Genomic DNA, 25,713 nt, shown 5'->3' on the forward strand with positions numbered 1-25,713 from the left:
CCTTCACCTCCCTGGCAAAGTAAAATGCCAGAAAGGTTACTAAACATTAGTGGTTCAAAATGAGAAATCTGTACATGTTATCTGCTTATAGGAAAATTTAAACTCAACTGGTTTAAATTCATTGCTTAGCCTGTTGCATGCTCCGTTGAAAACACAAACAAAAAACTCCATGATTCTTCTAGAATTTGTTATCCAGTTATTCCAGTGCCAGAATCCATCAGGCAGAACAGAAATACTCGCATTTCTCCTCTGCACTGTGGAGAAGAGGAAGGCTGATCATGGAAAAGGACCTGGTGAAGGTTTTTGCAAACCTAAGGATCTTTTTTCTATCTTTTATTTTTGCAAACTTAAGGAACTTCTTTCTGGATAATTCCCAGAGACATCAACTTTGCTGAATCTCAGTTGCTGGGATTTTTAGCAACCTGTCGCCACTCTGCTAAGAAAAAATCTTAACAGTGACCAGTGTGTGCGACTTTAATTTGTAAGTGAAAGTTACAGTGTTTCTTTTTTTTTTTTTTTTTTTTTTTGAGACGGAGTCTTGCTCTGTCGCCCAGGCTGGAGTGCGGTGGCGCAATCTCCACTCACTGCAAGCTCCGCCTCCCGGGTTCACGCCATTCTCCTGCCTCAGCCTCCTGTGTGGCTGGGACTACAGGCGCCCGCCACCGCGCCCGGCTAATTTTTGTATTTTTAGTAGAGACGGGGTTTCACCGTGTTAGCCAGGATGGTCTCGATCTCCTGACCTCGTGATCCGCCCATCTCGGCCTCCCAAAGTGCTGGGATTACAGGCGTGAGCCACCGCGCCTGGCCAAGTTACAGTGTTTCAAAAGTTGTAGGTTAGTTGTAGAGCGTTAAATGCAGTTTCGTTCATAGTCAACATTAAGTGCCCACTGTGTTAAACACTGTTAGATACTGTGAAAGAGAGAAGAATAAGGTGTCCTTAAGGAACTAGAGAGAAAGGGTGGATCTTTACAAGAGAGAGTGTTTTTCAGGAGCTAGAAGAATACATTATATATGTATTCAAATAATAAAGGGAAAGTACCAACAGAGTAGATAGGGGACATTTCTTGTAGGGGATCCAGGAGGACTTCACAGAAGAAGTATTATTTATTTCTATTAATGAATGAGAGTATTCATCTTCTCATAGAAGAAGCTATAATGATTCTATTTGTGGTCCTGACTGCCACACCCCTTATGATCATTAAGTTAATTTTAGAACCTTGGGAGGGACAGCTAGGAGGCAGAGGCTCTCGTTGCTGGCCAGCTGCCGTTGTCAGTTTGAGAAGTCTCCAGTAGTCAGGAGGTGACGAGAGGATTGGCCCAGTGATTTTATTGCAGTTTAATTTCGTGACGCTTTCTTGAGTCTCTGCTATATATTAGAACCACTGTGTAGTGACTAGGATAAATAAAACGATATCTCCTCCATTTACTAATTAGTGGAGGGTATAAACGTGCAATACAATTAAGTATAATATAAGGTAGAGGCCGGGCACAGTGGCTCACACTTGTAATCCCAGCACTTTGGGAAGCCAAGTGGGTGGATCACCTGAGGTTGGGAGTTCGAGACCAGCCTGACCAACATGAAGAAACCCCGTTTATACTAAAAATACAAAAATTAGCCAGGCGTGGTGGCACATACCTGTAATCCCAGCTACTTGGGAGGCTGAGGCAGGAGAATCGCTTGAACCTGGGAGGTGGAGGTTGCGGTGAGCCAAGATCATGCCATTGTACTCTAGCCTGGGCAACAAGAGTGAAACTCCATCTCAAAAAAAAAAAAAAATATATATATATATATATATAGCAGAGCACTAATGGGATGTAGAGGCATAAACAAAAGGCTGTGGTAGCACAGAGGAGGAGGCCATTGACATGGTGTTTTCTGGTTTAAATCAGTTAAGCCTTCATACAGGAAGTCATATTTGACCGGGCCTTGAAAATGAGTGATACATTAAAGATGGAAAAGAAAGGAAAAGGCATGGCACAGAGAGGAAATAGCATATGGAAGGCACGTAAACACAGGATGTGAATAGTCTAGTGACTAGCATGGCCAGGGATAAATAGGAAAGATGGGATGGAGCTGGGTTGTGAAGAACCTTAAATGATGGTGCTGAGATGAAGACTGTTCTGTAAGCAGAAGGGAGCCAGCCTGTGTTTTTGAGCGAGGAGGTAACAGGATCTGGTTTGTGTAACTTTGTGCTATGAAAGGATGGCTTAGGGGAAAATGAAATAGACAGGAAGTAAGCAGTAGCATCAGTCTAACCTAGGGATGATAAGAGTATGAACTGCAGGGGTAGAAGAGGAAATAGAAAAGAGGAGGTGGATTCAAGACACACGGAGTTGAAGCAGTAAGAGTTTTATTACCAGCTTGAAATGGGAAACAAGAGGGAGAAAGGACTTGAAGATGACTCCAGTGTTTCTAGTAACACAGATGGTGATGTCACTAATGAGGGTAGAAGCACTGAAAGCGCAGGTATGACTTTGGAAAATGGTGGGTTTGAGGTATTTCTTCCCAAGCAAGTATTGGGGATTCATGCCAGGAACTTAGAGAGTGGTACCAGGGCCAGACGTATAAATTTGGGGAATTATCCCCAAAGAAATGCTGCTAGAAGTGGTGAGATTAAAAGAGTTAGCCCTGAGAAAACATAGAGCAAGGAGAGGCAGTTAAAATCAGCAGAGCCTGCTGAAAAACACCTTCTGTAAAAGGTAGAAAGAAGGAAAGCAAATAGCAAAAGGAGAGTTGTCAACAGGAGTAAAACCAGGAAAGAGGGACGAGTTTCAGAGAGTAGATGGGTGCTTAACATTTTCAGATGCTGGGATTGCAGGGAGCATGGTGTCCCTGGGGCGTGAGGGATTTCTAGCCTGTCACGTGGTTATACATACATACATAAAAGCATTTCTACACCAAAGCCTCAATCCTTTGGCCGGCCATCCTTGCTCATTGTCTTACTGTAGCTCCCAAAGACTCATCCCTGCTGCCTCCCATCTGCTGCCTCTTATAGCAGTAGAAGAGAGAGAGAAGAAGGGAGGGAAATTGAAGCACAAGGAAAGTTAAAATGTAAGCATTCTTGCTTCAGTTTGTTAAGTTGCATATTCTTCCTTTTGAATAAACTACTTAATTATAATAATGTCACTTTTTCTAATTTTTAAATGGTCATAGATGTGTTTGTCATAAGAAGTAAAAATAACATAATTCTGGGTCCAGCTGAGTAGGCTTACATGTGTTTCCTGATTCTAATGTGATCTTAACATCATCCAGTTTCATTTGCATTTATTTATTTATTTATTTATTTATTTTGAGACAGTCTCACTCTGTCGCCAGGCTGGAGTGCAGTGGCACCATCTCGGCTCACTGCAACCTCCACCTCCTGAGTTCAAGCAATTCCCCTGCCTCAGCCTCCCGAGGAGCTAGGACTACAGGTGCACACCACTACGCCCGGCTAATTTTTTGTATTTTAGTAGAGACGGGGTTTCACCATGTTGGTCAGGATGATCTCCTGACCTCATGATCTGCCCACCTCGGCCTCCCAAACTGATGGGATTACAGGCGTGAGCCACCGCACCCGGCCCCATTTGCATTCTTAAAAGAACAAGTACCACTCGCTTTATTCTGCCTCGGTTTACAAAGGGAGCAGTACTATTTCTGCTGACATAAACTGATCATGTTTGTCTTTGTATTTCAGCTCATCTGTATCTTTGTTTCACTATTATTGTTTTAAGTGTCTAGCTATGTGGTTTCTAAATGTTCTCTTTTTGCATTTAATATTCAGACTTAATGATTGGGAATCTTTAGTAACTAGAGACTAGTGTTTGCTCAGTTACAATAAAAAGGTTAACAATAATATGAATTATGTCCATTTGCCTTTCTAGATTTTGGTTTCAGTAACCTCTTCACTCCTGGGCAGCTGCTGAAGACCTGGTGTGGCAGCCCTCCCTATGCTGCACCTGAACTCTTTGAAGGAAAAGAATATGATGGGCCCAAAGTGGACATCTGGGTAAGTAATTGCCTTCTCTTACACCCCACAGCATTAGCTACCCTTGGTTGATGACAGCTGTTCGCATGCTGAAGGATACATAATCATGCACATGAATTGAGATCCTGGTCACCTGTTCTTTCAAGTCCCAATTCCTGTGCAAAGTCTTTTTTTTTTTGGAAACAGTCTCACTCTGTCACCCAGGCTGGAGAACAGCAGCACAATCTTGGCTCACTGCAACCTCCACCTCCCAGGTTCAAGTGATTCTCCTGCCTCAGCCTCCCAAGTAGCTGGGATGACAGGCACATGCCACCACACTTGGCTAATTTTTGTGTTTTTAGTAGAGACAGGGTTTCACCATGTTGGCCAGGCTAGTCTCAAACTCCTGACCTCAGGTGATCCTCCCGCCTTGGCCTCCCAAAGTGCTGGGATTATAGGGATGAGCCACTGCACCCTGCCTACTTGTGCAAAGTCTTTTCTCCACTACTTACCTTGTGGACTGAGCCACAGATTTCAAATTTCCCCTTTGCATCCCCAAGGGTCAGCTTGGAGGCCCTTGCCAAGAACAGAGATTCTTTCTACTGTGACCATTTACCTTATCCCTGGAGAATGAGTACTGAGAAAAATTTGGATGTTACCCTAAATTAATGCCTAGAAGCAAAGAAGATTGTTAACTGTTCTAAGATAGAAGAAGAAGTTTGTTCCGTAATCGTATGCATGACTCACCATCATCTGCATACACACACTGCAGTGGTCGTGTTTGTTTCCCCTGATGCGATTAATTGTACATCCTGTCTGTTTGGGATGCAGAGCCTTGGAGTTGTCCTCTATGTGCTTGTGTGCGGTGCCCTGCCGTTTGATGGAAGCACACTGCAGAACCTGCGGGCCCGCGTGCTGAGTGGAAAGTTCCGCATCCCATTTTTTATGTCCACAGGTAAGGGAGTCGCTAGCACCCAGCTATGAATGAGTTCATGAAAGTTAGACCCACTGAGGAGTTATCCCAGGAATTTAGCGATGGAGTATAAATGCCCCACTTACAATCTTTTTTAACTCCAGCTTGCTGACCCGATGCCTCCAGGAGGCAAGGTTCTTTAGAAACAGCATACAGGTTTTGGCATCAGATAGCCCTGCCTGGGTTTGGATCTGGGCCCTAAGTCTGTCTCAGCTTTAGTTTCCTCATCTACACATTGGCTGAGAGTTTTGTGAGGGCTGCTATTACTGTAAGGATTAAATGAGATAATGTATGTGAAGACTCAGTAGGCCCATGGCATAGCAGTAATGCAATAAACGTTTTTGTTTCACTTCTGTCTTTCTACCCTTTTCCAGGATATTTCCACTTATTGGGTTCTCATTGCAATGTGGTTTTAAATGCCAAGGATAAAGTAGGCTTTGCATCTTAGTCTTGCCACTGCTTCATTTCCTATTTCTGTGCTCTTTGTCCTTCAGAATCAAATTTTTAAAAATTTATTTAATAAGTGGGCAGTAAGGTAGGCAGGTCTTGGAAAAATTTAACACTGAAAATAGATACAAGATATGCAGAATTAACAGCATTTTATCACCATTTATTTGCACATAAGAAGGGAACATTTTAGAGACAATGCAAAAAGCCTTTAGTTTGGCTTAATCATCTGTTTTCATCTTAAGGAAGAACATACGTCTACTGGGTTGACAACAAAGTAGAAGCCCATGGTAATTGCACTTGGAGTAGATTTAACTTGTCTCCTTCCAACTGATAACTTCATAGTATAGAAGATGATGCTAAATGTTGTGAGAAAAGTAAAATAGAGAAGGAGTTAGGATAGTGGTTGGTGGAGGAAGTGACCTTTCAGCAAAGCCTGAAAGAAGGTGAGGGTGAATGCTGTACAGTCCGGGGAAGAGCACCCCCCCGGCTGTTGAGGGATCAGCGCAGAGGCCGAGGGCAGGGAGCATGGCTGCATGGGAAGGAACGGGAAGGAGGCCTGCGTCCCTGGAAGGAAGGAGCAATGAGAGATGAGGAAGAGAGATGAGGTCAGAGAGGTAAGAGGGAACTTAATTTTAGGGCCTAGTTAGTGTAAAGACTTTAGATTTTCGTCTGACTGAAGTGTACAGGATTGGAGGGTTTTGACAGGCGTCATGTAATCTGACTTTTGTTTTTTCCAAATTTTATGATGAAAAATTTCAAACATACAAAAACGCTGAAAAATTTTGCAGTGACTTTTGCTTAAAAAAGATCACTTTGGCTGCTGTGTTGCCAGTAGACTGAAAGGTACAAAGGCTGAAGGAGGGACACCATTTAGGAGGAGACTTTTACAGTAGTCCAGAGGAGAGATATTGGTGGCTGGTTCCCAGTCTGGGGTATCAAGGTGGAGATGGTAAGAAGTGATCAGATTCAAGAGATACTACATACCATGTGTGGCAGCCACTGTTCAAAGCACTTCGCAAGCATTAACTCAATTATTTTAACAACCTATGAGATACATAAGATTATTGTCTCTGTTTTACTGGTGATAAAACTGAAGCCAGGAGAGATTAGGCAATTTTCCCAAGATAACACAGCTTCCAAGTGACTGAAGTAGAATTTGAACCCAGGTAGTTTGGCTCCAGTAACATTTAGTGTTAGATTCGATATGAAAGAAAGACTCCAGAGTTTCTGTCCTGAGCAACTGGAAGGATGGATTTACTGCTAACTGAGATGGGAATGACTGGAGAATAATACTTACATTTTGGAGAGATGTTTTAGACATGTCATGTTTGAGGTGCACATTAGACATCAGAGTTGAGATATTGAATAGGCAGTTGCATTTAGGAGAGAGATCTGGGTTGGAGATGTATGTTTGGAATCCCCAGTGTATAGATAATAGTTAAAGCCATGAGATGAGCTCAGTTTTTAGAGAGTGGTTACAGAGAAGAGAAGAGGTCCACGGATTAAACTCTGGAACATACCGATATTTAGAGAACAGGCAGGTGAAGAGGGATCATGAGAGTTGCTGGTGAGGTAAGCCAGAGGGCCTGCTGTCCTAGGAGACAAGTGAAGAAACTGTTCCCAGGAGAAGGGAGGAGGGAGTGAGGAGCTGTGGGGGTCAGTGCTGCTGCCAAGTCAGGTAAGAGGACCGAGAACTGAATGTTGCATTTAGAAATGTGGAGATCATGAATGATTTTGTTTCTTTTTTATCCCCCCACACCCTCGCCTTCCTAGATCATTAATGATTCTGAAGTACACTTTTGGCAGAGGAACAGGAGCGAAAGCTTAATCACGTGGTTGCAACAAAAAAGGAATAGAAGGAAAATAGACAAAGGAAGTAGACACACTCTTTCCAGTTTACTATAAAAGGAAGCAGAGAAGTGATCCAGTATTGCTCTGCCCAGGGTCACCAGTGATCTCATTATTGATCAACTGCATATCCTTAGTCTTTTTCTTAATCACTGCCCAGCAGTGATTAACACTTCACCTCTCCCCTTCCTCCCTCTCTCTCTTCTTCCCTCCCTCCCTCCCTCCCTTCTTTCCTTTTTTGAGACTGGGTCTTGCTCTGTTGCTCAGGTTGGAGTGCAGTAGTGTGATCATGGCTCATACCACACACCACTACGCCTAATTTTTTTTTTTTTTTTTTTGTGGTAGAGATGGAGTTTTGCCATGTTGTCCAGGCTGGTCTCAAACTCCTGAGGTCAGGTGATCTGCCTGCCTTAATCTCCCAAAGTGCTGGGACTACTGGTGTGAGCTACTGCACCCTGCCTCTTTAGTTATATTTTAGAGCACTTTTACATTCACAGCAGTATTGAGTGGAAGGTACACAGTTTCCATGTACCCTCTGTGCTGTCCTGCCTACCTCCCCTGCCGGCCCCTGTCATTATCAGATGTGCCCCATCAGAGTGGTACATTTGTTAACAATCAATGAACATGCATGGACACATTATCACCCAAAGTCCATAGCTTACATTAGGGTTTTCTCTCAGTGTTATACATTCTGTGGGTTTTGACAAATGTATAGTGACATGTTTTCACCACTATAATATCATATAAAATTGTTTCACTTCCCCCCAAATCCTCTGTGCTCTGCCTGTTTATCCATTTCTCCCTAACCCCCTGCAACCACTGATCCTTTCACTGTCTCCACAAGTTTTTCCTTTTCCGGAATGTCATATGGTTGGAAACATACAGCATGTAGCCTTTTCAGATTGGTGTTTTTCAAATAGTAATATGCAATAAGGTTCCTCCATGTCTCTTCATGACTTGAGAGCCGGTTTCTTTTTAGCACTGAATAATATTTCATTGCCTGGGTGTACCACCCTTTATCCTTTCACCTACTGATGACATCTTGGTTGCTTCCAAATTTTGACAGTTATGAATAAAGCTACTGTAACATCCTTGTGCAGGTTTTTGTGTGGACAGAAATTTTTAACTCATTTGGGTAAATACTAAGGAGCACAGTTCCTAGATCATACGGTAAGAACATGGATAGTTTTATAGGAAACTGCCAAACTGTCTTCCAAAGTGGCTATGCTATTTTGCGTTCCTGCCAGCAGTGAGAGAGCTTCTGCTGCACCACATCCTTGTCAGCATTTGGTGGTGTCAGCATTTTGGATTTTGGCCACTCTAATAGGTATATAGTGGCGTTTCATTGTTATTTTCATTTATAATTCTCTAATGATGTATGAGGATGAGCATCTTTTCTTATGCTTATTGCCATCTCTATATCTTTGTTGAGGTGTCTCTTCAGGTCTTTTAGTCATTTTAAAATTCAGGTTGTTTATTTTCTTATTGTTGAGTCACTCATTACATTTTAAAACACTTTTTCTCATTGCTTCTGAGACGCCGTATTCTCCAGTTTTCCTCCTGTCCTCTGGGAACACCTTCTCGGTCTTCTCTGCCAGACGTATTTTTCTCTGCTCATCCTTTAGATCTTTTCATCTTTACAGGATCTTTCTGGAGCCATCTTATTTACTGCCATAGCTTCATTGATCACTGTGGTGATCAGTCCTCAATTAACTTTTTGGCCTGGACCTCTCCTCTTGGATCTAGGGCTACGTATCCAAGTATTTGCTAACCATTGTCTTCACTTTCATGTGTTGAAGTCAGATCAATGGAGACATCTTCAGAAATGAACTTAACTTCTCCCTCCCTAGATTTGCTCTATTCTGTATTTGCTGCCTTAGTGAATAGCATCACCATCTGACCAAGGCCAACACAAGCCTCGATGCTTTCTCTCTCACCATTGCCACAGCTGATCAGTTACCAAATCCTGTCGATTCAACCCTCCATTCCTGTAGCCACTTCTAAGACCATATTATCATCTTCCCTTGCCTCAATTAAACAGTAGCCGATTATATGGATTCCTGGCTCCAGTCTTATCCCCCTCTACCCCATTGTCAACTTTGCTACATGAGTAATCTTTCCAGAACACAAACATAAAAATAAATAAAACATACCACACACACACACATACACATACGCTCTCTCTCTCTCTCTCTCTCTCTCTCTCTCTCTCTCTCTCTTACTTAAACATACAAATCTGATTATATCGTTTTCTAGCCTGAAACTTTTCAGTGGTTTACCATTGCCTCTAAGGTAAAGTTTACTCCATAAGGTGGCAAAGCATTGACTTACAAACATTTTTGGCTATGATAAAAAAAAAAAAAGTACATTTTATACTGTGACCCAGAACACACATATATAGATACAAATGAACAAGAGATTTGTTTGCTTGATGTTAGAGATGGGGTCTTGCTATTTTGTCCAGGCTGAACTTGAACTCCTGGACTCAGGTGACCCTCCTGCCTCAGTCTCCCAAGTAGCTGGGACTAGAGGCATATACAACCCTGGCTGACAACAAAATACTTTTTTTTTTTTTTTTGAAACAGAGTCTCGCTCTGTCGCCCAGGCTGGAGTGCAGTGATGTGATCATAGCTTGCTGCAACCTCCAGTTCCTGGGCTCAGGCAGTCCTCCCACCTCAGCCTCCCAAGTAGCTGGGACTAGAGGCAAGCAACATCATGCTTGCCTCTAATTTAAAAAAACTTTTTTTTTTTTTTTTGAGACAGAGTCTCGCTCTGTCACCCAGGCTGGAGTGCAGTGGCCGATCTCGGCTCACTGCAAGCTCTGCCTCCTGGGTTCACGCCATTCTCCTGCCTCAGCCTCCCGAGTAGCTGGGACTACAGGCACCCGCCACCACACCTGGCTAATTTTTTTGTATTTTCAGTAGAGACGGGGTTTCACCGTGTTAGCCAGGATGATCTCGATCTCCTGACCTTGTGATCCGCCTGCCTTGGCCTCCCAAAGTGCTGGGATTACAGGCTTGAGCCACCGCGCCCGGCCAAAAATTTTTTATAGAGATGGAGTCTCACTCTGTTGACCAAGCTAATCTTGAATTCCTAGCCTTAAGCGATCCTCCCTCCTTGACCTCCATGAGCCACTGCGCCCAGCCAACAAACAATTTTTTTTAAAAAGCAAAACTTAGACCTTACTATGTACAGTGCATTCCAATATATTTTATTCTATTCCATGTTAAAAAAAATGCTGATTTTGACTTACTAAATTGATCTCCTGTCTGCTGTTTCAGAAACGATGACATAGAAATACCTTTCTAACCTGACTCCTGCCTAGCTCTTCAGCCCCAGCTCCCACTCTCCCACCAGTCACCCTAATTTTCTTCTCGTTCCGTGAACAAGTTCCTTTTTCTGGAGCATGTCCCACTGCCGAGAATATATCTTCCTTATCCCACCCCACTCCACCCACTCCTATATTGTAGAATTTAGAATAAAAAAAATTAGATGGGATAGAAATGAGAATCTAGATAATTTCTATTCACTCTTCATGTCTCTAAACTTTTTCTTATCATGGTGCTTACCAAGCTTTATATTGCAATTACTTCTTTCATTGTCTTCCACACCAGACTGAACTTAGTGAAAGTACAGAGGAAACATGTCTTTTTCACAACTGTCGATAACCTACCATAGGATCTGGTATGTAGTAGGACTTAGTAAATATTAAATCTGAATCAGAACCACCCTGCCCCCAGTGGCATTCATTTACATTTAGAATAAAATTCAAGGAGTCATTATTATTATGGCCTACAAGGCACAGCTGTCATTGCCCCTTCTTTGGTCTCATTTCCTATAACTGTTCACCTCCGGTTCTGAGCTCCAGTCACAGCGCCTTCCTTGCTGTTTCTCAGACTTGCCAAACACATACATTCTCCTCAGAGAGTAGTCACAGGTCCCCTCGGAGAGGTCTATTCTGGCTACCCTTACCATTCTCTTTCTGTAATTCTGCTTTTTCTTCATAGCACTTAGCACTACCTCACATTACTTTATTGTCTCCTCACCTCCCATCACCACTTGACCATAATAAGCATTTGGTTTTTGTTTACTGCTGTGTTCCCAGGGCTTTGGACGGCGCCTGAGTTCTAGTAGGCACTCAGTAAATATTTGTTGAATGAATTAATGCATAGGGTTGTTAGAATGCTGACTCCAAAACCTCCTCTAGAGAGTACAGTCTTATCCACATCATAATATCAGTAGTAATATCAAGAAATTACATTTGTTTAGGGCTTTTGAGTTTATAAAATAATTTCTTTTTTTAATGGTTTTATTTTTTGAGACAGTATCTCACTCTGTCACCCAGGCTGGAGTGCAGTGGCGTGATCTTGGCTCACTGCAGCCTCCGCCTCCCGGGCCCAAGCCATCTTCCCACCTCAGCCTCCTGAGTAGCTTGGACTACAGGTGCACGACACCACACCCAGCTAATTTTTGTAGTTTTTTGTAGAGATAGGATCTTATTATGTTGCCCAGGCTGGTCTTGAACTCCTGGACTCAAGAAGACCGCTCACCTCGGCCTCCCAAAATTCTGGGATTACAAGTGTGAGCCACCGCCCGGCCACCAGTGCCTTTTTAAAAAATATTTCAGTTTTTCAATTTTTATATTTTTAGTGACAGGGTCTTACTCTGTCACCCAGGCTAGAGCCTAGTGGTGTGACCATAGCTCACTGCAGCCTCAAACTCCTGGGTTCAAACAGTCCTCCTACCTCAGGCTCCAAAGTAGCTAGGACTACAGGCCTGTGCCACCATGCCAAGCTGAGTTTGTAAAAGATTTTTTGTAGAGATGAGTCTCACTACATTGCCCAGTCTGGTCTTGAACTCTTGGCCTCAAGCAGTCCTCCCACCTTGGCCTCCCAAAGTGTTGGGATTATGGGCAGAAGCCAGCATATGCAGCCTAAATTATTTTCTTTTACTTAATCTAATTTGAGCTACATAACTATATCTTAGAATAGGTAATAGTACGTATTTTATCATCTTGTTGATGAAGTTTTGGAAGCTGAAGTTTAGAGAAATGAGTTAACTTGCCAAAACCACACAGGTAATAAGTAACTAAGTCAGTATTCAAATTCAGTGTTTGTTTTACTACACCATACTGTTGCAAAAAGAGCAAGATAAACAAACCACTTCCTTTGCTTTTCCAATGTCCACAGTGTTTCCTGTGAGCAACTTGGATGTCTTCTATCCTCCACCCCCACCACCTCACACCATGGCAAGAGATTCTTACTGAACCCTTCCCAGAGCCAGCTTCAGATAGGGGGTCCTAGAAAACAGCTAAGCATGCTGTCAGCCACACTGTCTATTAGTGCTTAGAAATAAACTAACAGTCTAACTGCCTAGAACTATTATTTGTAATATGATGTAAGTTAACCTCAAAGCTTCAAGACTCAGAGAAAGCCAACAGGATTATCCTAAACGTAGTCACTCTTTAATCCCAGTTAAATAATTCCCTAAGTAGGAATAAAAGTTTTTGTAAGATTAGTACAGAGAATGGGAAACAACCAGTGTAGGAAATGAGTAGATACTTTCTATATTACCAGTATGATCTCTCTGGCCCTTGGTAACATACATGTGCTTGTCTTTGCCGAATGTCATAGGCCTAAATCCCAAGGCCCATCAGAGAATACTTCAAAAGGATAAGGCATAGCAGAAAATGAATTCATCGGTTGTTTAGGCTTTTCTTAGCTTAGACAACCTTCAAGTACCAGAAAATGTCAGGTGAAAGAAGTTTAGAGTCTGTCCCTTAGTCCTTTTTCTGCTTACTCCTCCTGTTTCTGGGCACAGTCGTATCTCGGTAGATCTGGAGCATAGTCTTCTGATGGAGGCAAGTACTGGCTGCTTTTCAGCCCGTCAGCCCAGCTGCTGTTGCTGTATTACAGGAGATAGTGTGGTTGAGGGAAGTCCTTAAGCACGAGATCCTTCCTTTTCTCAGCTGTTGTCATAAGCTTGAGCTGAGTTTATCTGTTTTTGTTCCTGAAGGATCTAGAAACTCCAGCAGAGCTGGTATAGTGTTCTAAATGACCACTTGGAAGACCAGAGGGCAAAGGCTCTACCATTTAGCTTCTTCTAGCCAAGTTGAATTCCAGAGCAGCTACATACAGCTGTGTGGGTGGGAGGCCATGCTCTGCAAATGGATATGGTTAGCTCAAGAATTCTAAGCTGCTCTCTATTGTCAGTAATGTGTGGAATGAAGTATCCTCACAATTAGTGGATATTTCTATGCCTGGTCTTGTTTGTTTGATACAAGTTTCCTTTCATAGGCATCCTGAGATGTACTAAAGACATGTTTTCAAGTTGGAATGACAGTGGTATACATTTAAAAGAGAATTTATTTGAGGCTGGGTTGATTTTATGCCACCTAGTTTTTATAATTATGTATGTGTCTTCCTCCTGTCCCCACTAGAATGTAAGCCTCTTGATTATCAGAGCTGTGTTTTACACATGAATACCTTCCATAAAACCTGACAGCCCCTGGTAGGGCATAGGCATTTAGTAAGTGTTTTTGAATGAAAAACTGAATCTTCACTACTTAACTATGGAATCTTGTATCAGACTCTTGGTTTTTGTTTTGTGTTGTTTTGTTTTGTTTTGTTTGAGACAGATTTTGTTGCCCAGGCTGGAGTGCAGTGGTGCCACCTCAGCTTACTGCAACTTCTGCCTCCTGGGTTCAGGTGATTCTCTTGCCTCAGCCTCCCGGGTAGCTGGGACTACAGGTGCATGCCACCACACCTGGCTAATTTTTGTATTTTTAGTGGAGACGGGGTCTTGTCATGTTGGCCAGGCTGGTCTTGAACTCCTGGCCTCAAGTGATCTGCCCGCCTCGGCTTCCCAGAGTGCTGGGATTACAGACGTGAGCCACCGTGCCCTGCCTAGACTCTTGTATTATATTATTAACATGATCTAAATTATTTATTCATCAAACCGCTTGGTTTTATATACTTTTTTTTTTTAATGTAGAGACAAGAATTTCATCATGTTGCCCAGGCTGGTCTTGAACTCCTAGGTTCAAGCAATCCGCCTGGCCCTGCCTCCCAAAATGCTGGGATCATAGGCGTGAGCCATCACGCCCAGCCATGGTTTTATGTAGTTTTGTTATATGAGTTATTGTGAACGTGACCAAGTCAAATAACTTTTAGGTGTAAAAGGTGTTTTGATCTACTATAGAGTTTGCTTTCTAGGCCTCAAGTAAAATAAGTTTGATCCAGACCAGTGTTTTTGGATTAAACTTCTCAGAGCATCCCAAAGAACAGTTTGATAAAACCCTGAATCTAAATTAGAGAAGGATTAAAAGTTGAAACTTGCTGTTTTCTTGAGCTGTGGTGGAAGGTGAAACCTGGTCTGGCTTCATGTGTTGGCAAATGTTTCCTCTGACCTCCCCTTCCACCGGTGGATGCAAATAACTTAAATTTTTTGAGGACCAGATTCATTCAATATATATATTTTTTAACAACATACTTAAAGCCGAGTGTACCCTGTTCCCCTGTTGTACCACCTGCTAGCAGACATACTAAGATCGTTTATTTAACTGAAGGAAAATTAATTTACAGTGAAAAAACTGCAGCGTTAGTGAGGGCATAGAGATCTCTTGTGGACAATATTTTTGAGTCTTTATTGATTAGACTTCACTGTGACTTAATTAATTGTAATACTGCATAAGCATTTTATCACTGGGAATGCAAGACCCAGGCTTACATAATGCTTCTGATGGAGAATGTACCCTGCAGCTACTGCCAAAAAGCTTCTACTTAGAGGCAAACAACTCTGCCCTGATTGGCTTACTCATCAAGAACCACACAGCATCTTGCTTGGCTAAAAGCACTTTGTTTAGAACCAATGGGGCAAGGGATTAAATTGGCTCACCCACCAGTTTCCATATACTGAGGGGCTCAGAGTCCTCAAAGCAGTTTTCTCATACCTTTTGAGACATACTACACTGCCAGAGAGAAAAATCTATGTAGTGCTTTCATGTCAGAGAATGTAGAAATCACAACTGATGTCAGAAAAGAGGTCAGAACTACTTCAGTGTGAAACAGGCCAGCCGTGTTCATTCCCATGACCTCACATAACTAAAAACCAGTAGATAAATATTGGTACTGCCCTATTTATTATTAGCCTTTTCAAACCAGCTGTCTCCTGGCTTATGGCAACCCTAAATAGAAAAATAAAAGAAGGACATTCCAAGTGGAAGGACTTCAGAGATACGGATATGAGTCAACATTTATTGACCACTTTCTATATACCAGGCACTGTTGCATTATCTTATTTAATGTTCAAAACAACTGTCTGAGGTAAGCTGTTTTATGAGGTAAACTGTATGAGAGGTTATTTGATAAATAAGAAAACTGAGGCATGATAAGGTTAAGTAACATGCCCAAGGCACATATCTAGTAAGTGGCAAAGCTGAGATTTGAACCCACGCAGTCTGGCTTCAGAGACCATCTAACCATGTGTGTTTGCATTTTCATTCACAATAAATACATAGTAAGTTACTCCAAGAATTAAGAGAGTTGTAGAATGGATATATTTGTCTACATCTGGATTACTTATTGAAAAAAGAGTGGCAGGAACTCTGTATTGGAACCAGAGGCAGAATTTTCTTGTACTATAGTGACTGATACTAGGAGTCAAAAGATACTAGAATGTAAACCACAAAATGGACAGCCTCCTGTAAAGCAGTATAGCAACCCAGGGTCTTTTCAAGGTTGGGCTAGAGCTAAATGTTGGCATCCCTACCCTTTAGGCCAGGATTTCCTGATTTCTGAATTTTAATTCTGGCAGCATCATGCCCACCTAGAAAAACTGATTGAAAGTAAGGAAGTTCAAGAAATAGGTGTTATTTTTCTAATAAATGGATATATATGGGTCAAAACTTTTTCTTTGTGGTCTGTCTCGGGTTGATAAACTTGTTAAAACTGAAGAGAAAAGCCTCTCAGTGCCTGTTTACTGATTCCTAAAGAAACTTTTCTTATGGGCTCCATCTCTATTTGTGAAATTGTTCCAAGCCATCTCCCTGTGGCCTCTATGTTCAGTCACTGAAAGTGTCTCCCAGAATTTAGAGATAAAAAGAACTTTATTTATTTATTTATTTATTTATTTTTTTTTTGAGACGGAGTCTCGCTCTGTCACCCAGGCTGGAGTGCAGTGGCCGGATCTCAGCTCACTGCAAGCTCCGCCTCCCGGGTTCACGCCATTCTCCTGCCTCAGCCTCCCGAGTAGCTGGGACTACAGGCGCCCGCCACCTCGCCCGGCTAGTTTTTGTATTTTTTAGTAGAGACGGGGTTTCACCGTGTTAGCCAGGATGGTCTCGATCTCCTGACCTTGTGATTCGCCCGTCTCGGCCTCCCAAAGTGCTGGGATTACAGGCTTGAGCCACCGCGCCCGCCAAAGAACTTTATTTCTATTCCAGGAGATTCTGATTACAATAATTTGCAGAAACCACTAGGGTTAGAATTTATAGTTAAATGGATAATTCTCCACCTTCTTTTCTGATATCCTACTGTTGGAATATCGTTTCTTGAAATTGTACTGAAGTGTGGGACTTCCATTTTTTTTCCCCAGAGCAACTGAAAATAAATGTTTCAAAACATGACAGTTTTTTCCTAGTGTCATTGTGTCAAGAGAAACTAATCTCAATGCTTATTTTTTATGAGTCAGATCTTACTACAGTCAATACTGTCATAGATTAAGTTCCAAGGTTGTGTATTTTCTTTGTGTAAAACTGTGGCATTGACTACATCCTTGTCAGGGATGGTGGCATGCATCTATAATCCCAACAACTCAGGAGGCTGAGATTGGAAGATTGTTTGAGGCCAGGAGATCAAGGTGGCCAGCCAGGGCAACATAGCAAGACCCTGTCGCTAAAAAATAAAAATAAAAAATAGTCAGATGTCACTTTGGGAGGCCGAGACGGGCAGATCACGAGGTGAGGAGATCAAGACCATCCTGGCTAACACAGTGAAACCCCATCTCTACTAAAAATACAAAAAATTAGCTGGGCATGATGGCGGGCATCTGTAGTCCCAGCAACTGAGAAGGCTGAGGCTGATTTGAACCCAGGAGGTGGAGGTTGCAGTGAGCTGAGATCACGCCACTGCACTCCAGCCTGGGTGACAGAGCAAGACTCCATCTCAAAAAAAAAAAAAAAAAGGCCAGATGTGGTGGTGTGTGCCTGTAGTCTCAGCTACTGGAGAAGCTGAGGCAGGAGGATCACTTGAGCCTAGGAGTTCGAGGCTACAGTGATCTATGATTGCACCACTGCACCCAGCCTGGCCAACAGAATGAGACTGCATCTCAAAGTAAATTAAAAATAAATAACCAGTCCTTTAACTTGGTATTTAGAAATGTTTATTTCTATTATAACAGTAAGGTGTCCAAATTTAATGTACAGAATAAAAGCATTCCAATCCTTGTAACACCATTGATCTAGCAGTATCCAAAGTGACAAAATTTCAGTGCAACAACAAAATCCTTGTATTTTGTATTATTATAGTTAATGTTTATACAATCTCTACATGTATCTATAGGTTAGCACATTTAGTGTATGTTATTTATACATACAAATGTCATAATTTTTTTTTTTTTTTTTGAGACAGAGTCTTGCAATGTCACCCAGGCTGGAGTGCAGTGGCATGATCTGGGCTCACTGCAACCTCTGCCTCCCAGGTTCAAGTGATTCTCCTGCCTCAGCCTCCCAAGTAGCTGGGATTACAGGCACATGCCACCATGCCTGGCTAATTTTTGTATTTTTAGTAGAGACTGGGTTTCACCATGTTGGCCAGGCTGGTCGTGACTTCCTTGTCTCAAGTGATCTGCCTGCCTCGGGCTCCCAGAGTGCTGAGATTATAGGTGTGAGCCACCGTGCAGGGCCCAAATGTCTTATTTTGAGGACCATTTGTCTCTTCGTTTAGATTTTTAAATAGTGACTGTGTTAAATAAATAGGTTTGACCTCAGCTGGCAGTTGACATTGACAGTGTTTCTTGAGCATATTAATAAAACATCATTTTTAGGGCTTAGTCCACAAGCAGAGTGAGGATTCCTAACTCTGGCTGGCTTCTTATCAAAAGAAGGTATCTTGGCAAAAAACACCCCTGGTTTCTTATTGATTTACTTTTTAATTATTTCTGCAGGGATTATAGCACTACAAGATAGTCACACTGTTCTGTCCATGTTAGAACAAGTTCAGGACATTATAACAGACTTTATTTTCTTTTCATGAGGAAAAACAGCATGTTTTGTGTGCAGTTTTTCTTTTAGGAAAAGGCAGGCAGCATTAAAGAGACGCTGTGAGACAAACATTTGTTAAATCCAGAACATCTAAAATACGGGGATAGACTTTTATCAGAGCCATGTGGCTCCATTCTGAGGTTGCCACTGCAGGCCATCCATTGGTCTTGTCTGTTTGCTATAATAGCATCACTTCTCCTCCAGGGCTGGTAACTGAGCTGGATAACAGCATGAGGCAGCGTATTGCATAGCATCCTTGTTCTGAGAACTTTAAGACTTTAATGTCATTGAACTTTTAAAAGGTTTTTGTCAAGTAATTCATTTTCCATAGAAACGTGTTTCAGAGATTTAATCGCCAATTTATTTTTGTTTCCTTTTTAGATTTTGAAATTTAGAAAAAATAGAACCCTCTTTGAAGTCAGAATTGTGCCAGAAGTAATTCATTACTGAGAAGTAAACATTTTTAAGAAGTTTGTTTAAATTATTGAAAATATAGAACTCTTGGGCTGAGTGCTTTGGAATTACCTTTGAAGACACCTACCATTGACAGGACCAAGTACATAAGAAACTAGATCATCCCCTTCTTCTGAGCACCTGTAAGAAGCATGCACTTTCTTGCTTGCAAAAAAGCCTTCCTGTGCCTTCTAGTACACAGATGTCTTCTGTTTCCAGCAGCTCAAAGCAGCTTTATGTGGTCAGAAAGAATCCATGACTCAGTTTCTTCTATGCCATTGCTCACCACAGAGCTGGAAAGGATTGTTTTGCCATGTTCTGTTTTTTGGTGTCACTTGCAGGGTTTCAGGGACAATTGGTTTTCTCTCCTTCATAGGACCAGCCTGAAAAGTCTGATGATCTGGTTTCCTAAATTTTTACCTGTCTCCTCTTATCTTTGATTCTTGACTGGGGAAGCCTGCTGTTTCAAGCCTTCCATCATAGTCTTCATCACCTTGACAACCAGACTATAGAAATAAGTGCTCTACCACAGTGTATTTAATCCTCACCAGCAAAATTATGAACAGGAAAACCCTCCCCGCTTAGTGCTCTCATGTCCCTGCCTCGTCAATCCATCCAACTTGCCATCTCCCCTTAAAGCTGTTTTCCAGCTAGTTCTTGGTCTTTGGACCATCAATTTGCCTGGCCCATTTTGTACTGACCTAGCTTGTGGGTGATTCTGTCATGATGGAACCTGTGGAGATGACATGGCATTTGATCTGTCAGAGGAGAGAATTGTTTTGGTTTGTTTTCATAACCCAGAATACCAATAATGTGTTTATTTTAGGTACCATATAGGTTAAGAGCTCCCGGGAGTAAGACTGACCAGAATTTGTATCCTCTTTGGCCCCTTATTATCTGATCAAATTTCTCAACTTCTCTGATTTTAAATTCCTTTTTCTATAAAATAGAGACAATAGTATTGGGTTGGTTTGTGAAGTAGATGCTTACATTAACTTAAAGGGTTTAGCACTTTGCCTATCATGTAAATGGTCAATAAATGTTAGTAATTATTAAATAATATTATTGAATGAATTGCTCTATTAGGCTTTCATTTTCTTCTTCCCTATTTTTTTACTGTTTTCTATGTATCTTTCTCTCATTTTTGCTGTCTCAGTATGCCAAAGGGACATTAACATTTTCTTTTTTCTTTCTTTTTTTTTTTTTTTTGAGATGGAATCTCGCTCTGTCACCCAGGCTGGAGTGCAGTGACGTGATGTCCACTCACTGCAAGCTCCGCCTCCCGGGTTCACACCATTCTCCTGCCTCAGCCTCCGGAGTAGCTGGGACTACAGGCGCCCGCCACTGCGCCCGGCTAATTTTTTGTATTTTTAGTAAAGACGGGATTTCACCGTATTAGCCAGGATGGTCTCGATCTCCTGACCTTGTGATCCACCCGCCTCAGCCTCCCAAAGTGCTGGGATTACAGGCCTGAGCCACCGTGCCTGGCCGACATTAGTATTTTCAATCAGATCCACAGGGCTTATGGAGAAGACTTATCTCCCAAGAATTGTTTTGGTTTGTTGTAATCACTTAGAGAAATTTGTTTATTATCAAGGACAGAAAAAAAAAAAAAGAAGAAAAAACAATGTTGCTTTCACAGATATAGACTCACACTGGCAGTGTCAACTTAATTCCCATTTTAGGACCCTGCCCGTACAGCAGCTCTCTCTCCACAAAGTCATCCAAATGCCTGGCAGCGCAGCAGGGCAGGGCCTGTGCTGAACATCCTCTAGTTAACGTTCTGTTGGCAGATCAGGTTTCATGGGCCCACAGTGACTCTCACTGCGGAGACTGCTTGGCGTCTTGCATGGAGCAGATGAAAGCAGCTCTGAAGGGAAGCTGCTTCTCTGGCACACACAAGCAGAGGAGCGTATTCTTGCATGGCCCAAAGTGGTTCAGTTTCATTTAGCCTCAGAGTCCCTACCTTTTGGGAGGGAGCAAATAATGGGGCCCTTTTATTTATTTATTTATTTTATTTTTATTATTATTATTTTTAGAGACGGAGTCTCGCTCTGTCACCCAGGCTGGAGTGCAGTGATGCGATCTCGGCTTACTGCAAGCTCTGTCTCCCAGGTTCACGCCATTCTCCTTCCTCAGCCACCCGAGTAGCTGGGACTACAGGCGCCCGCCACCACGCCTGGCTAAGTTTTGTATTTTTAGTAGAGACGGGGTTTCACTGTGTTAGCCAGGATGGTCTCGATATCCTGACCTCGTGATCCGCCCACCTCGGCCTTCCAAAGTGCTGGGATTACAGGCATGAGCCACCGCACCCGGCCTTATTTTTTATTTTTAAGACAGAATCTTGTTCTGTCACACAAGCTGGAGGGCAGTGGTGCAATCTTAGTTTACTGCAACCTCTGCCTCCCAGGTTCAAGCAATTCTCGTGCCTCAGCCTCCCGAGTAGCTGGGATTACAGGCATGCACCACCACACCCAGCTAATTTTTGTATTTTTAGTAGAGACAGGGTTTTGCTATGTTGGCCAGGCTGGTCTCGAACTCCTGGCCTCAAGCAATCTGCCCACCTCAGCTTCCCAAAGTGCTGGTATTACAGACGTGAGCCACCATGCCTGGCCAATAGTGCCCTTTTAGACAATAAAATAGAGTACTTCTTGGCATCTGGAAAAGTTGATGTTTTGTTTGACTTGAGGGCTCCATCTTTCTGCGCTTGTAAATTGAATGTCCTCTGGGTGATTGTGTTCTTGGGTTTGAGAGCATCTGTTTCCCTCGTTTTCACCCAGTTTCCATATTTTATGTAGAATGCTGTCTTCAAATCTCATCTGAATTTAATTTCATGAACTACATGACACTTAGGAAATATGAGTTGATGATGATACTCTAGCTTTCTGCATTTTGTCATATTTTCCATCTGTGCCACATATGAAAAATGTTAGATTTCTGTTCCTTGGCACGTTCGATATTATGTAGGATAGTCAAGATTAAAAAGCTCTTGCCCTTGACACTGTAAGAATTGTTTTGGTTCTTAATCTGGGACCTGTAGACATCTGGGGTGTGGGGGATCTGTGCAAGCTTCTTAGGACATCCTTGAGTAGTCTAAAGTTACATGCAAGGTTTTGTGTATAAATTCTTGTGCAGATTTTTTTTTTTTTTTTTTTTTTTTTTTTGGAGAATTTTCAAGGCATCCGAGGCCAAATAATGGTTAAGGATGACCAAATAGAGGTTTCAAGATCCTGAAATGAACTAGATATATCTTCTAATTAGGAATTATTATGGTAGTGTTTTTGGTTTGGTTTTTTTGTGTGTGTTTTGTTGTTGTTATTGTTGTTTGCTTTTAAGGAAATTGCCTTGGAAAAAAGTCTGTTTTAAAGCAAGCCTTTAACTGAACACCATTCAGCTTTGGTCATCTTACGCACTAAATGGTGTGTGGAGACCAAAGGAAAACAGGAGGGTGCCATCTAGAGGCCTTAACAACAATTTGGTACTAGCCTTCTCCCTACATAGGGGTCTTTAGCAACTTCCTAAATTAAGAACACTTTTGTCCTCTTAAGTAACTGCAAACCATAAACGTGTGTCAGTGACATTTATGATCTACACAGGTGCTGCTACAGTTGTGGCTCTAGCCTTACTACTCTGGAAACATTATTAATAAAGCGTAATGTTGTAGATGGCATTTACTTTATTCTGTAGGAATGCAGAAGACTTTCAGATGTACACTGCATTTGAATATACTTTTAATTGTAAAGCAACAACAAATTGATGCCTGATGTAAGAAATCATTTTGATATAGGAACTTTGTTGTATTAGCTTTTAAAGTTAGAGTAAGTTAAAAATTAAGAGTAATTTATCTTAGTTACTTGTAGTATTCTTTTGAAAACAGTAATATAGAATGGTGTTTGCCAAATGGTATAGAAATTGAAGAGTTGAATTCACCCTAGAAAAGTAGATCAATTTATATCCATGTGGAGATGTATAATAGGGTAGTCAAGAGCGCAGCTTAGAAGTCCCAGCTTTGCCATTTCTTTGCCATGTTGAATATGTTAACTTTCAAAATCTTGTTTCTTCTTCATTTATAAGTGGAGCTAATTGTAGTCTCTAAGTTAAGGTTGTTGTGAAGGTTAAATATAATAAAGTTGGTAAGCACAGTGCTCGGTATATCAAAAGTAACTTTTTGTAATAATGTCTTACTGTTGTTGTTATTTTCACTTACCAGTTTTGTTTTCAGCATGGTTGTGATTAAATAGAAGCAGAAAATTTAAAAACCTATAGAAAATTGTATTTTAAAAAATTTTCACAATTATAATCTCATTTGATTAAATACTCAACAAATATTTATTTATATATTCAGTAGATGTTTATGCAGCTCCTAAGTGGCTAGATATCATAACCATTTTAGGTACTGGAGAGTTGATGCTGGGTACAACAGAAAGAAAGACATGGGCCTTGCATTGCAGTGGAGGAGTCAGACAATAAGTAAATACATAAAAAAGATGGTTTCCCAAAGAAATCATTTGTGTGAAGAAAATTAATGTGGTGTAATAAAGAGTGACTGGAGGTCCATCTTAGAGTAGGTGGTTAAAGAAGAACTTTCTGAGGAAGTGACATTTAAGCTCTTACCTGAATGACAAGGAGCCAGCCATATGAAGATCTGAGGAGTGGCCATTTCAGCTAAAGGGAAAAAAAAAAAAAACACACAAAAAAAACATGTAAAGGCTATTGTATGGCAATGTGTTAAACATGTGCAAAAACTAGAAATGTGCATAGTGGCAGGAAACCAGGTCAGAGAGGGAAGTAGGCGACCAGATGCGGTGGCTCACGCCTGTAATCCCAGCACTTTGGGAGGCTGAGGCAGGTGGATCACTTGAGGTCAGGAGTTTGAGACCAGCCTGGTCAACATGGTGAAACTTTGCCTCTACTAGAGATACAAAAATGAGCCGGGTGTGGTGGTACAGGCCTGTAATCCCAGCTACTGGGAAGGCTAAGGCAGGAGAATCACATGAACCCAGGAGGCAGTGAGCCGAGATCGTTCCACTGCACTTCATAGCCTGGGTAACAGAGCGAGACTCTGTCTCAAAAAAAAAAAAAAAAAAGAAAGAGAGAGAAGTAAGAGCCTTATAGACCCAGGACTTTGGATTTCATTCTGAGGGTTATGGGAAGAGATTGGAGAGTAATAGGCAAAGTGGTGATATCCCCAAATTTATGCTTTGGAAACATTCGTTTTGCCTGTCTATGGAAAATAGATTGTAATGGAGCAAGAATGGAAGCAGAAAGACCAGGTAGGAGACTTTTGCAGGGTGTAAGTCAGAGATGATGGTGTCTTGGATAAAGATGTTGAATTAATGGTTCAGTGTTGAATTAATGTTGGGGGATTTGAATTCCCCAACAACTCTGCACCACAGAGGCAGGGTAGCATTGTGGTTAGGAGTACCAGGTGAAGAGCCAGGCTGTCTGGTTTGAAATCTGACTTAATAGCCATGTGACCTTGGACAAGTTGCTTTACCTCTCTGTGCCTAGTTTTTGCTATTCCTAAAATGGGAATAATGATAGTACATTCCTCCTAGGATTGCTGTGTAGATTAAATGAGGAAATGATAATTGTAAAATGCATCAATACTGCTGTTTTGGTATCATCATCACTGCCTTCATCACAACTGTTACTCTCACATCACCCTCAGTACCCACATTTTATAGATGAGAAAACTTAGAAATAGAGGGTGGTTTTGAAATCAGAATATAAATTTCTTGATTTTGAATCCATTGTTCTTTCTGCAATATAATCTGTAATATGAACACCCAGAGAAAAATTTCTATTGATCTGAATATCTGTAGCTCACAGCCCAGTTTTAAATACCTATGACTGTTTAAATAACATTGAGAAAATGATAAATAAGGCTAGCTGAATCGCAGGGCATAGGAGAGAAGTAGCCTGTGGCTGTCTCCCCTACACACCTCGTGCCATCAGAAATTCACGTTCCCTAAGTTTTGAAGAAGGGTATTGCACACCTAAGCCAAAAGCATTAGTATGCACATGGTGGTACATTTAGGAGGATAGAACTGAATGTTTTGAGAACCTTGTAAGATACTGAATCTCTTTAGAGGCCATTCTACTCTTCATTACTTGTATTAAATGGGGCCATATACATAATACAAATAAATGAAATCCGTGGATTATCCCCAGACCTTTTCTCGTCAGCCTTTTGGTGAAGGCAGTAACCAGACTCCCACACTTGAGTTTCTTTTTCTCCACCTCTCTCTGCCTTTGCTTAGCCCCTTCTGGTGGCATAAGCAACGGAATAGGTAAGGATCAAAGTGCAAGAGAGACAAAATTAGAAGCAGGGAGTTGGAGAGCCTCCCTGCTGGCTTTGCTCCTGGTTCCTCTGCTCCCCTGGTGCCTCCCCTCACCAGAAATTGAAGGCAGGCTGTTTGTCCATTGCAGAATGTGAGCATTTGATCCGCCATATGTTGGTGTTAGACCCCAATAAGCGCCTCTCCATGGAGCAGATCTGCAAGCACAAGTGGATGAAGCTAGGGGACGCCGATCCCAACTTTGACAGGGTGAGCTGGGAACCACTGCTGCAGGGGACTCCTCTGAAAGCTGTTGCAGCCTCCTTTGCATGTGATTGTAATCAGGCCATAACCTGAAAAGGTGGACACTGGGAACAAACTATTATGTAATGCTAAAGCAGCACGTGAAGCAAGCAAGAAGGAATGTAAAACCAGTTAAACTGTTGGAGAATAGTAATCATGGTTCCCTACCATGTGTCCCCAAATTATCATCAATTATCA

At 41.8% G+C, this 25,713-nt stretch overlaps 1 protein-coding gene across 10 annotated transcripts in view; it reads left to right on the top strand.

The window, feature by feature from the left end:
- SIK3 (SIK family kinase 3) overlaps window positions 1-25,713 on the top strand; it is a 271,702-nt gene that overhangs the window by 212,092 nt on the left and 33,897 nt on the right. For all 10 annotated transcript variants that reach the window (XR_004177270.1, XM_009187338.4, XM_009187340.4 and 7 more), the window contains 3 exon segments: window positions 3,865-3,989; window positions 4,779-4,902; window positions 25,364-25,482. Coding sequence is in view for 9 of the 10 variants with exons in the window: in XM_009187338.4 (XP_009185602.1) it covers window positions 3,865-3,989; window positions 4,779-4,902; window positions 25,364-25,482 (368 nt within the window). In the remaining variant the exon portion in view is untranslated.

The sequence above is a fragment of the Papio anubis genome, chromosome 12 (assembly GCF_008728515.1).
Source record: "Papio anubis isolate 15944 chromosome 12, Panubis1.0, whole genome shotgun sequence".
NCBI lineage: Eukaryota > Metazoa > Chordata > Mammalia > Primates > Cercopithecidae > Papio > Papio anubis.